The following is a 12369-nucleotide window of genomic DNA, read 5'->3' as shown; positions in this document are numbered from 1 at the left end:
CGCTGTCCATGCTCTGTTAGAGTCACGTAGGGACGCAGCAGCCCTGCGAGATTGTGATCTGCAATTACAACTTCCATCTAATACGATAATCTTAGGATGCTCTATCGATAACCGACGTGTAATAAGATGCTAATGATATGATACATGTTGTTACATATTTTTAGTCCATACTTTATTATAAAAGTCTTCGCTACATCGCTTTCGTATGAATGCGATGTATTATAAACTAGCTGTCGACCGTGACTCCATCCGCGCGTAATTAAATCTTAATTGGTAACAAATTTCATCGAAATGCGTTGAGCCGTTCTGAAAATACCTTCTAACAAACAACCATTCATCAATTTTAACTTTAGCATTTATAATATTAGTAAGGTTAGTAAGATTAGTAAGATATGGTATATTACAGTATTTATTCAATAGGTACAGTAACATTGAGTTGTTTGATCTAGATAATGTATGTATGTATCATGAGGTACGTAACTGACACAATTTATATCTAAATATGACCACCTACACATGAATATTTTAACCATTTATTTGGGCCATTATCTAGACGTCCCCGATTATCTACATCAAGGAAACATTTTTGACCGTCGCAGCACTTAAGCCTCAATCAATACAACAGTTTTATTAATGTGCCAACATTTATAAACTTTAATGTTACACAATCGCACTGCACTAAAGGTTACATTAAACGTTTGAACGGATTGCCTCATGTTGATCGATGTTAAGAGATCGTATAAAAACAAAATTAATTAATGTTTAGTAACAGAAAGGAATCCCCTTTCCTTTGTTAAGATAAAGACATGCATCTTTATTGTTGATGTTAGTTTTTTCTGTACTGTCCATGAATGGGATGCTATGAACCCATAAATTCATTATGAAACTGATATGGTTTTTCTTAGTTTCAATAAAAATTTATCTAAAATCAGTTTATCCCAATAAAAGATATTTTAAAAACAATTAGCTTTTAAAAGCTTTCATTGGAAATAAAAAACCAAAACCGTGTCTCTCCAAAGGCAAAAGCATTTAACCAAAATTTTCTCAGTAGCAGACGCGCTCAAACATGTCGCATAAATTAACTTAACAACAGGTCCTGATGCGACGACAAACTCACAGCTCTATGTTTATCTCTGTCTAGTCAAGGAAATTATTCGAGCGAGAGTAGGACAGTGTTTATGCAAACGAGAGGAGCGGTTCGCATGCCGCTGGGCAGGCTCCGCAGACGCATAGTGGGTCAATAATACGCATTATAAATATATTAACGGTATGCTAATACTATTTGCTATTTGATTTTGTATGTATGTACATTTTTCATATGTTCAAATGTACATTGTCATTGTACAAATGTACATTGTCAACGTACAAATTTAACCTGACAATGTAAAATTGACTGATTGAACATGTTCACAATGTGTAAGATGTGCCTTTGGTAGTTTTTTGTAATCGATTTCTTTCACTCGTTTTAGCATCTAAAGTGATAAAATTCTTGTTTGTATGTAACAGATTATGAAGTTATTTTTAAATTATAGCTAGTAATGTATATTAAATTAAAAAATAACTTTATTATGTAAAAAATACTCGCCTATGTGTTCTTCCAGAGTATGTTCTACATCTATGCCAAATTTCATTAAGATCCGTTTAGCCGTTTCGAAGATATCTTCAAAAATAAAACAACCATCCATCCATCCGAACATTTGCATTTATAACATTAGAAAGATTAAATCTTCTTCTTCATATCAGATGTTTTTATGAAAAATGAAATACCAGTCTTAAGATAAACCTACATTTAAGAACAGTAACAGTAACTATAAGAGAGGGTCAAATATTTTAAAATCTTGTCCACATTTTCTTACCAAAATAAATCTATAACAATAAACTAAATCCTAATTAACATAAATGGTCAACTTAGCACGTATTTATGGTTATCACTTAACAACTTAACTAACGTGTCTATGGCTTTTTCATTTTCATAAAAAAAACCCTCATTAAGTGAAATGTTACAAGCAAAATATGTTAGACCACCTGTTAGACCAAGTAGCTTTAATGTCTTTGTCGCTATGTTGAAAACTCTAAACTAAGAATTAACATGGATATAAAGATTGGTTAACTATTTAAATTCTTTCTCAAAGTAAGGTGTGACACTCAGTTATTTGAAAAAAAAAAGAGTTTAAAGAGTACTGTACTTATGTAATAGATAAAAATCGAATAATTTTAAGGCTATCAACTGCTAAGAATATAAATTTTAATACGCTATTCACTGTAAAGCTTGTAATGAACAGTTAAATATAAGTAAAATGAGTAAAAAGCACAAGTTAACGACGGCGCGGCTGCCGGCTGTCGGACGGCGGTGGCAAAATTATACATAATAACCTTCCAGCAGCGATATGTAACAAAAGCCGGGATAGATAATGATCTAGTCTTACGATTTATGACCCCGTTCTAATATAGATATAGTTAAACTCCTAGCTAGCTCACAAAGTTATGGACGTTTAAGTATATTGCGTAATAGATATGTAACACTATCAAATGCACCAAACGACCATGCACCATTACTTACAATCTGTAAATAACAGTGTGTTATTTTCTCGTAATTTAGCAAAAAAATCCGTCAAAATGTCAACTACGAAAATGGCAACGAGACAAGTGAAATCTTCCAACTCAGCGAATATATTAATGTGCAAACAGTGGTGGAAAGTGTGCTGGATGTACGGCGACCAGGAGAAATATTACAGGCAACTCTACGGCAAGAGGAAACTGAACACTATCAACTCTGAGTTCCTAAACTTTGACAAAATGGACTCAAAGAGATCCGGCGCTCAGATTACTGAACTAACAGACGAATTCTTCGACAGCAATTACGGTTCACAAATAGACCCTGCGCCGGACGAAAGTAACGCAGAAACGAAAGCGTGGTTCGGTGTCGAATCGGAACCAATCTACGGTTTCGAATCGACGTGGCAAAAAGACCAAAGAAGACAACCGATTCGACAAAGCTTCGACGATCTAAATAATATTCTTGATGAAAATCTTAACACAGACGCTATAAAAACGATGTTACAGAACGGACTACCTCAAGAACCTAAAACGGAGCTGTTGGATTCCAAAGAACTAGTTCATCGGAACGGCGAAGTACTCGGAAAGACGTCGAAAACAGTTTGTAAAACTAAAAAAGGTGCAATAGTTACGGAAGAAACTGAAATATGTACGGATGGAAAGACCACTGCTAATTTAAGGTTTCAACGGTCGTCAGTGAAAACGGGTCCTAATAAAGTGAAGGAAGTGCTGCAGCCGGTGAAAGAGAACACAGTGCTAGACGAGTGTCCGCGGAGGAAGTGTGTGGGCGACAGGCTGACAACCACCACCAGGACATTGGTCACCGTCTCACAGACATCTACGACCTCTTGCAACGAGTGAGTAGTTTAGAATATTTACTTCTTTACCATTGCATTACATAATAACTTACTTCTGGTTTGTTTTTACATTAAATATTATAATAAGTAGCACATTATCTATTAGTATCAATTCTTCTACTGCTGAAACAAAAACACTATAATCTGGAAGAAATTCCGAGCTATTCTATAAAAGTGGTCAATCCAGTAATTTAACATATTTTGTTTTCCTTTATTGGATTATATCTCATAACAATCTATGCTTATTTCGCATTCCCTCACAACTTCAATATAGTGTTGTTTTCGCGCACGCCTAACGCTCGTCATTTCCTCAATTTGTTTGGAATTGCTCAGTAGTCGGCAGATGGCGGCCCATTGTCTGCTCTGGTTCCCGCCAACGTCTCTGCCCGTTCTTGCTTTGTAATGATGTTACTCGGAATACCACGTCGCCGCGCCGCGCCGCTGCGGTTTTACATTCTTATCTAAATTATACGCTACAGCGAAACTAAGTAACGTAGTTAATTTAAGTGTAATCAATTACCGTTGAAAGTATATTGATCAAAATTTAATTTTTTTAAACTTTTCACGAAATAATATTTTAAATGAATCTGGACAAAAATATTACTCTAAAACAATTGCATGACAGAAGTAGGTATCATACTCGTATAAACGACTTCAAACTAAGTTTTTTGTTTCACAAAATAAGTTTAATTTTAAAAAACCTGCAGCTGCCGTGATTAATTAAGGGTTGTATTGAAAATATTAAAGGAAGAAAGATCTTTCGATAAAAAACATGAATTTTTTGAGTATGTATGGTATTGCTCAAATCATTTTAATTAGCACCTTAAGAAGCGATCGAACGATAACAGCGAAGTTGAAATATAGCCGTAATTAGGATTAGAGAAGGATTTACTTTTTGGAGTTTTTTGTTTAACCTTTGTATTAAATCTCCATTTACTTTTGACATGGATTAAAAATAAAGTACGAAAATGTTTCTCATCGTCTCACCTTACCATTTTAACTGTATCGCAAACAATTTGTTGCAATGGATTATACGGATACATTTTCGGTTACTTATCAGAGATAATTAGCAAAGCCGCCGCAACACTGATTGCAATTCCCGAAGACACATACAAATTGAGATTCTCTTTACATTAATTTAATTAATAAAGGGTGTTTATCTTTTTAATCGGCATTTCTTAAGCGAAAGACATTTATAATTTGTAAATTTTGGGAACACTTAACTTGTACACATATCTTAAGTAAGTTTTGTGCCATTTAAAGTGATAAAATATTTTATTAAAAATAAACCATACATCTCTATATACAGCTATATAAAATATCGAAATAAAATAAAATGATTTAAAAATTTATTCACAAGTAGGTACTTTACTTCATTTTAAGTTTTGCGGAACCTTTACCGCGGAACGTCGTAAACATATGGCTTCTTAGCGACCTCTATCGTAACAATCTGGCGCGCACCGCCAGCCGTCTGCCGTGAGAACATCCGCACTCACTTCCGATTGTAAAACATAGGCAATTGTGTAGTACAATAAATTCTCTTTACAGTTTATTGACAGAGTCACTTAATAAACTTATTGTACAATTTAAAATCTATTTTCATAAAGTGTAAATTACTAAACTTACCTTTTTCTACCGATCAATTCTAGTTGCTAAATGTGTAATTTTTTACGCCATAAAATTTATACTACTCTTAGTAACACAGATTATCTCGCCTATCGAGTTCACTTTGTAGTGTCATGGAACGTATTAAAAAGCTCAATTTAGTATCCGATACGATATAGTAGGATTGTGACTTTATTTCAGAATTGATACACGTACAATCATTAGAGATTACTAAATGCCAATTAAATGTCAAGGTGCGACGTATCGCAAACCGTTAGCATAATTAGTCACGTAACTCGTTAATGTAAACCAATGACTAACTCATCGCTGGTTTATGAAGCTAAAATCCCTGTATAAAACATATCGTAAACCCTATCACTATATTTAACTAAACTCAGATAACAATAATCATGTTTTATACGGGGATTTTGGTCTCGGAAAGCCACGATCACTGTTTTAGTGTTTTATATGATTTGAATGACAAGTTTTGTACTTTTTCAAGCTTTTTTAGTTGAATTTGATTAGATTCTTATGATCTCGGAAAAATAAATGAAAAATATTAAACAGTTATTTTAACAAACAATTCAAAATGTTTATATGAAAAATTTAGTGATGTTATTTTGTTAAGAAATGGAAATTGCTAATAGAAATCTAAATACAACAAAAAGTTTGTTAATCTCATATGACCACTACAAGGTACAGTGGCAGTAACATGCGTGGTAGCTGGTTGGCAGACTTTCTCTTGTGAAGGGCTGTTGAAAAACAAAGTAAACACTTACCTCTCCACTATAACCACGTCAATAAAGTTGTCATAATGTACATATTTAAAATAACGGTCAGAACTTGTTCAATTTACCCTTTGAATGGAATAGCATACAATACTTTATTAAAGGTAAGGAACAATAATATTGTTACAGACAAAACCGTTTATAGCGACATTGTTTAGAACAACATACCGGTTAAATTGACCAAAATCAAAGGTCCTGGCTGAATGTTATTACATATCTTTCCTATTAATACCTGTCACCGGTTGTTACAACTATCGGTTTTTACGACTCAATATGAGTAGTCCCTTCGATGTCGTTATAACAGATTTTGACTGTATTATATATGTATGTCATATAATAATTTTTGTCGTCTTGTGTCAGTAAATAATGTACTAAACTCTTCTTTTAATCAAGTCTTAGTATTACGTAGATATAATAACTTAATTTTCGATATTAAAAACAATTTTACATGTGTAGTTATGATAGGGAGAGAGTTACAAACTTATGTTGAACATTACCATTATGACAAGGCGACGTCCCGCAGTCCTTGCAGTACGTCCATAGAATACCTAATGTAAACGTGTCACAATCTGCTAATTTGTTGTATTAATAAATTTTAAATAGCTTTTGACGCTGTTCAGTTTATAAAATACGTTTAAGCATTCCTAAACTAACAATTGCTCGATGGCAACCATTTAATTCGACTAGAGTATTTTCTTCTAGATGTACATATGTGCTAAAGATGAATCGTAAAATATGTAGGTACTTAATGTGTTTAAATGGAAGTCCTTTCAATGTAATAAAATAAAATAAATCCATTTTAATAGAATAATAAAAAAGTGCTGGCGGACAATTTTATTGTAAATTAATATAATAATATTCATTATGATATAGCGCTCTATCTGGCATAAATTGGCGCGCGCTCTTGTCATACATAAATTGTGAACAAGAATTAACTTGCAGCGCATAGTGATGTACCACGGTACATTCAATGTCGATAAAAATTCTTATTCTTAAAAAAAAAATATTTTGTATTTATAACGAGTTAATAATTAACTAGTTATAATTGCTTCAGAAACATTCCTTAAAAAAATAACTTTTAATTTGTATTAATTTAATTTAAAATTGTTATTAAACTTGCAATTTGAAAAAATCGATTTGATGTGAAATTTTTCAGCAGCCATAATAAACCAAAGAAAGTTGCAACATCACTAAATTCATGAACGTAGCGTGCCTAGGAAATTGTAGACTCGCCACACGATAGTAACACCCATCCAAATGGTTAATGGATAACCAAGAGATGAACATAATTACACCGCGCAACCGCACCTCGACCGCACGCCAACCGCATCCCGACCACGCCGCGACCGCGCAAAATGATACAATTGCGCTGTGCTGAGTCTCTCACAGCCGGGCTTGAAATATTATCTACAGTGCAAATTAGTGCCCTACCTCTTGTATAGTTTATGATTTTCTTAAATACTAGTGTTGATTTGTAACGCGGCACTTAAACTAGCCTATGCAATTACTGCGAAGTGCGAAAAGTTCCGAGCTTTGTTAATTTATAACTTCAAAGTATTGACATTTTTATGATACTGAAGCTCCAAAACGATTCCATAAAGAAAAATTCAAAAGTATTATAAAACTGACATGTGACAATCACGAGATATACCGAGAGTTATTGTCAGTTCTATGAATTTTTGAAGTTCGTTCTGGAATCGCTTCGGAGCGAATGCACGTCTACGGAGGCTATTCCTCAATTCTACTTAGCTTTGTCATCTCTTCTCAGGTTTCCAGAAATCAAAACGTTTAAAAATAATAAAAACATTCAGTCAGCAAGCAAACTATACTCACCATTAATCGCGTTTCTCGGGAATCGGTTGTATAATACATATTTGTTCACGCGGCTCGCTTCGCATTCGTCACTCTCTTTCATATGATCACCCTGTGACGTGAAAGCGGGACGGTAGAATGTTTAGTCTCCCGGTAGCCGTTAGCAGTGAGCATGCGATGTTTGCTGAGCGCTCGACGCGTTGGCTTTACTAATTTACTGAGGAAAAGCAGGTGGTATTTAGGGTGTGGTCCTACTTGCGACTCAAAAATTAGGTGTAAATTTTTTAGTTCTTGAAACTATGTAAAGATATTAATGTTCTTGACACAGATAGAATTTCTAACAAGCATTAATACATTATCAACTCTATTTCATTAGTAACATTCCAATTTTTTTAAAAACATATAGGTACTGAAACAAATAAAATAACTGTTAAGTAAACTGTTTCTATCTTTACGTACTAAAGATTAAATATTCTAACGCCATTTTGTAATCCATCCTCCAGCAGTACGACCCAACCTCTTGTTTCGTGCCCTGTTAAGCATGCTAACGCAGTAGCGCAGTGGTTGAAGAGCAATGCATATTGATACTGTAACCAGTGTTACCAGTCAGTCCAAACCGTCTTAACGCCGGAATATCAAATCACTATTATCATTATGTAGTTTTCGATTGACGTCAGAATAAAAACTGGTTTTACTAAGATTACCCTTATCACTAATAAAAGTATAGTTTGAATCATTCTGGAATAAAAAGTAAAATAAAAGTGTGACTAAACTATGCGTTATAATCACATACAAAAAATGCTTCTGAATTAAATTCCTAAAACTGGCAAAGATAAGAATTAGGCCAACAAAGGTTCTTCGATCTTGCAGTTTAGAGAATCTGTTCTAATATAAAAGCGTAAAACCGACTCGTTGAAATAGTGATTTGAACCGAACCAGCAGCCGTGAACACCGACACTGTTTACATTGTACACGGTGGCGGTGGCGCCGGGAAATATGTAACTGGTGGCGAGTGCGCCGACAGCTGACCAGGACTAACATTGCACGTTACGTGCTAATGAACCGCATGTACAACTCTGAACATGCACGTGCATTGGGATACGTTGGCAGAACTAATTCGAACATAACTTGGAACAAAACTGGCGAGTTTAGTTTACCATGCTTTTTAAATGGTCTGTTAGTTATTCTAACACGATGTATGCCACCTACTTACCTATTCGAGAAACTTTGTGGTTGAATATTTTTCAACAGAATACACGCACTTTAACAGGCGAGTCGTTTAATCCGAGTTATTTATATCTAAGACAGAATAATACTAAGGCATAATACAACCAATTAAAAATACCTTTACAAGAAGCTCAGTGGACTATCGTAAAAATGATAAAAAACAAACCGTATCACCGGTGACACTCGCGGGCGCAAGTAAATCCATACGCACAGACAGACGCGCCGTGTAAGGTATCCGACAAGTAGGCGATAATTAGCGGCCACATTCCCGGCCCAGTTGCACTAAGTACACTTCGGTGTATCGCAACGCTTGCACAACGCATGTGGCCTTACAACATAAATTAATTGCAGTCCTCTATCAATTACTGAGGCGACATTATTTGTTGTCAATTCGGAGCGATACGATATCGCAGGATGTAAATCAAGGTAAGCGCTACGAGTGGGAGGATTGTCTACATTTGCCGATTTAGTGCAACACGCTGTGTGTTTGAAGTCCTCATATTTATTACAGTGATTGTAGCACCAAAGTGCCAAAAGATTGCTTGAAAACCAAATTCGTTGGTGGCGCCCTCTGTCTCCATTTAACCGGACACGAACAAAATCTTGGTTTTTATTATATAGATTTTTTATTAAGTAAAACTATTTATCGCTGTTTTATTACAACGTTTATAGTGAAACGACTTCGACAATCAGATAAGCTAAATGTGTATTCGCAGTCGTATGAATATGCTTCTTTTACGAGCGCACGCAAATGCTTGCGGCGAAGAGTCGCTTGAATAGAATGATAAAGGCCTTTGGCGCTCAGTCGGAGTCCAGTGAAACTACACTAATTATTGTGCGGAGATATCGGCTCAATGCGCCGGTAAATCAATGGACTCTTATCAGCGTTATGTTGGCTCTAATTGACGTTTTTATGCCGCGTCGGCGGCATGTAGGCGGCGCTATTATAGCCCATTGAAATTATATGACAAACGGAGTGCCCTGCCCCGGTTTAAAATCTCGTTTCACGTGAAATACATTGAGTTAACACGGACTTATTCTTGCAATGCAGTTGCAATGCGCAGGCGCATGTATCACTTAATTCAATCCCTCCATTCTCTGCCCGTCACTGACGTCGAACACGGCTTTTTAGCATGCTGTTGCGGCAGGTTACAGTGCTTTGATTTATCTATCAACGTTCTTTTACAAAACAAAAATATGGCTTCTGGTATTCTATGACTTCACAAATAAATTGTAATTGACATAAGCAATAAAAAGCCTTCAGATAGATTGCCAACCTCCGTACTATCCAACTGCGAGAAAATACAAAAGAAATGTATTATTTTTTCAGGTTGCTTAGAAACAAGATAAACCAGGAGCTGGTTTTTACTCTTACGTAACGTAAACTAGATAATACCGTGATACTGAAACTGGTTTCCACAATTTCGACATAACGTTAAATGTTTTTCATTTGTTTTAAATTCTACGAACGATTGAAGCTTCAATACCGACGTTATCTATGACTACTGACTGACACACGCTTAAAGCTTGCTTACTTTTCTCAACGCAGAGTAAAGACCTAATCCCAGTATATATGTTACGTTGAGAATTTCGCCGCTATGTTTTATACTGCTATAAAAATAATAGATCGTTATCTAAGCATAGTTAAGTCAATATCAATCAACGTCAACACAAGTAATGGAAACGCTGAATTTAAATAACATATTAAAGTTCAATCAAAAAACAATTTGTTCCGAAATCTTGACAGTTCCAATCAAACAGAAGAATTATCACACATCTATCAAATACAATAAGAAATTATTCAATAAACTTTAATACGTCTTAAGCTGTGTACCGCTGGCAATTTGATTTTATGTGTTGCCTGTCATAAAATTAAAAAGGAAGTCTTCAATAATTCCGAGGAATGAAGTCATTAAAAACAAGTTGTTGCGGTCGCCGCTGGGATTACGACAGGACTGCCCAAATTGTTTATAGCCACGGTGACTGCCGGTACCGCTGATGTATGTTCGAATACGTCTGCATTTAATATCGTATTAGTAAAGGTACAAGTAAGTGGTTTAAAGTTTCCTTCTACGTGTGATTTCTGTTGATCTGTTTGAATCCAGTGTGTAGAAATTGAAGCATAAAATATCAACTGATGGGGCTCATATTTCAAGGGATGACTCAGGGAAAACCAAGTGTGGGACTAAGAAGAATATTTGACCTAAAAACCAACACCGGTTGTTCCGAAAGAGCACTCTTCCACTCGTTCGAGTAAAGACTATTTACTGTGTCAGACTTTCGAACGAAGATGGATAGGAGAGGATAAGGATAGATAAAACAATAATGTATATATCTGTAATATTAGGTCCTTACATATGAAATTGGCGTTTTGTATGGGAGGAACAAAAAGTCGAATATTTTTTAATATAATATATTTAATTAATCAAAGTATGAACCATTATTTTCTATGCACTTTTGCCATCTCATAGGTAGTTCATTGATCCCTTTTCTAAAAAAACCAGTCGGACGGGAATCAATAAAATCTTTGAAGGCGATTTGGACTGCCCCATCGGAGTTGAATTTTTTCCCTTGCAAGAAGTTATCCAAATTTCGAAAAAAATGGTAATCTGTTGGAGCAAGGTCCGGGGAGTACGGAGGATGTCTTAGACTTTCCAATTGAAGCTCTTCTAATTTAGTAGCCGTCTGTTGCGCAGTGTGTGGTTTAGCGTTGTCGTGAAGCAGCAGTGGCGTGGAGCGATTGACCAGCCTAGGTTGTTTAGCCGCTAGCTTTTCCATCATGGTTTGCAATTGCTGACAATAGACATCAGCCGTAATAGTCTGGCCAGATTTGAGAAAACTGTAATGAACAATACCGGCACTAGTCCACCAAACGCTTACAAGTAACTTTTTTGGGGTTAATTTTCGCTTGGGGCAGGATTTGGCTGGCTGGCCAGGATCCAACCATTGCGCTGAGCGCTTCCGATTATCGTAAAGAACCCATTTTTCATCACAGGTAATGATTCGGTTTAAAATACCTTCATTATTGTGCCAGTTTAGTAATGTAACGCAACAGTCGACGCGCGTTTGCCGGTTTGCTTCAGTCAATTCGCGAGGTACCCACCTTTCAAGCTTTTTAATCTTCCCAATTTGCTTCAAGTGAATTAAAACAGTTTTATCACTAACATCGCAGCCTGCAGCTAACTCGGACGTGGTTTGCGATGAATCTGCTTCCACAATAGCCTTCAACTCTTCATTATCAACTTGAGTCTCAGGCCGTCCACGGAGCTTGTTCTGCAGATCGAAATTTCCAGAACGAAAACGTTGGAACCAAAAACGAACTGTGTTTTCTTTTGCAACACGACCGCCATACACATCATTCACCCTTCGAGTCGTTTCCGCAGCTCTAGTGCCACGGCGGAACTCGTACTCGTAAATAATGCGATATTTTAAGTTTTCCATTTTGTAAAATGAGTGACGCAAACAGAAAAAAACAGAAGAAAAAAAACAAATGAATGACGGTCATCGAACCACAAATACATGAG

The 12369-nt window shown here is 35.7% G+C and overlaps 1 protein-coding gene across 5 annotated transcripts in view; it reads left to right on the top strand.

Moving 5' to 3' along the window:
- The window catches only part of LOC106718882 (protein prickle), an 88323-nt gene that overhangs the window by 7706 nt on the left and 68248 nt on the right, over window positions 1-12369 (top strand). For 3 of the 5 annotated variants that reach the window (XM_014513083.2, XM_014513085.2, XM_014513084.2), the window contains exon 2: window positions 2600-3413. In XM_014513083.2, the coding sequence (XP_014368569.2) occupies window positions 2617-3413 (797 nt within the window). In that variant the 5' untranslated portion in view covers window positions 2600-2616. Of the gene's footprint in view, window positions 1-2576; window positions 3414-12369 lie in introns of all 5 variants that reach the window. The other 2 variants (XM_045681528.1, XM_014513082.2) reach the window with 1 other exon arrangement.

This window comes from Papilio machaon, chromosome 16 (genome assembly GCF_912999745.1).
Source record: "Papilio machaon chromosome 16, ilPapMach1.1, whole genome shotgun sequence".
NCBI lineage: Eukaryota > Metazoa > Arthropoda > Insecta > Lepidoptera > Papilionidae > Papilio > Papilio machaon.
This window is presented reverse-complemented; position numbering and strand designations above follow the sequence as displayed.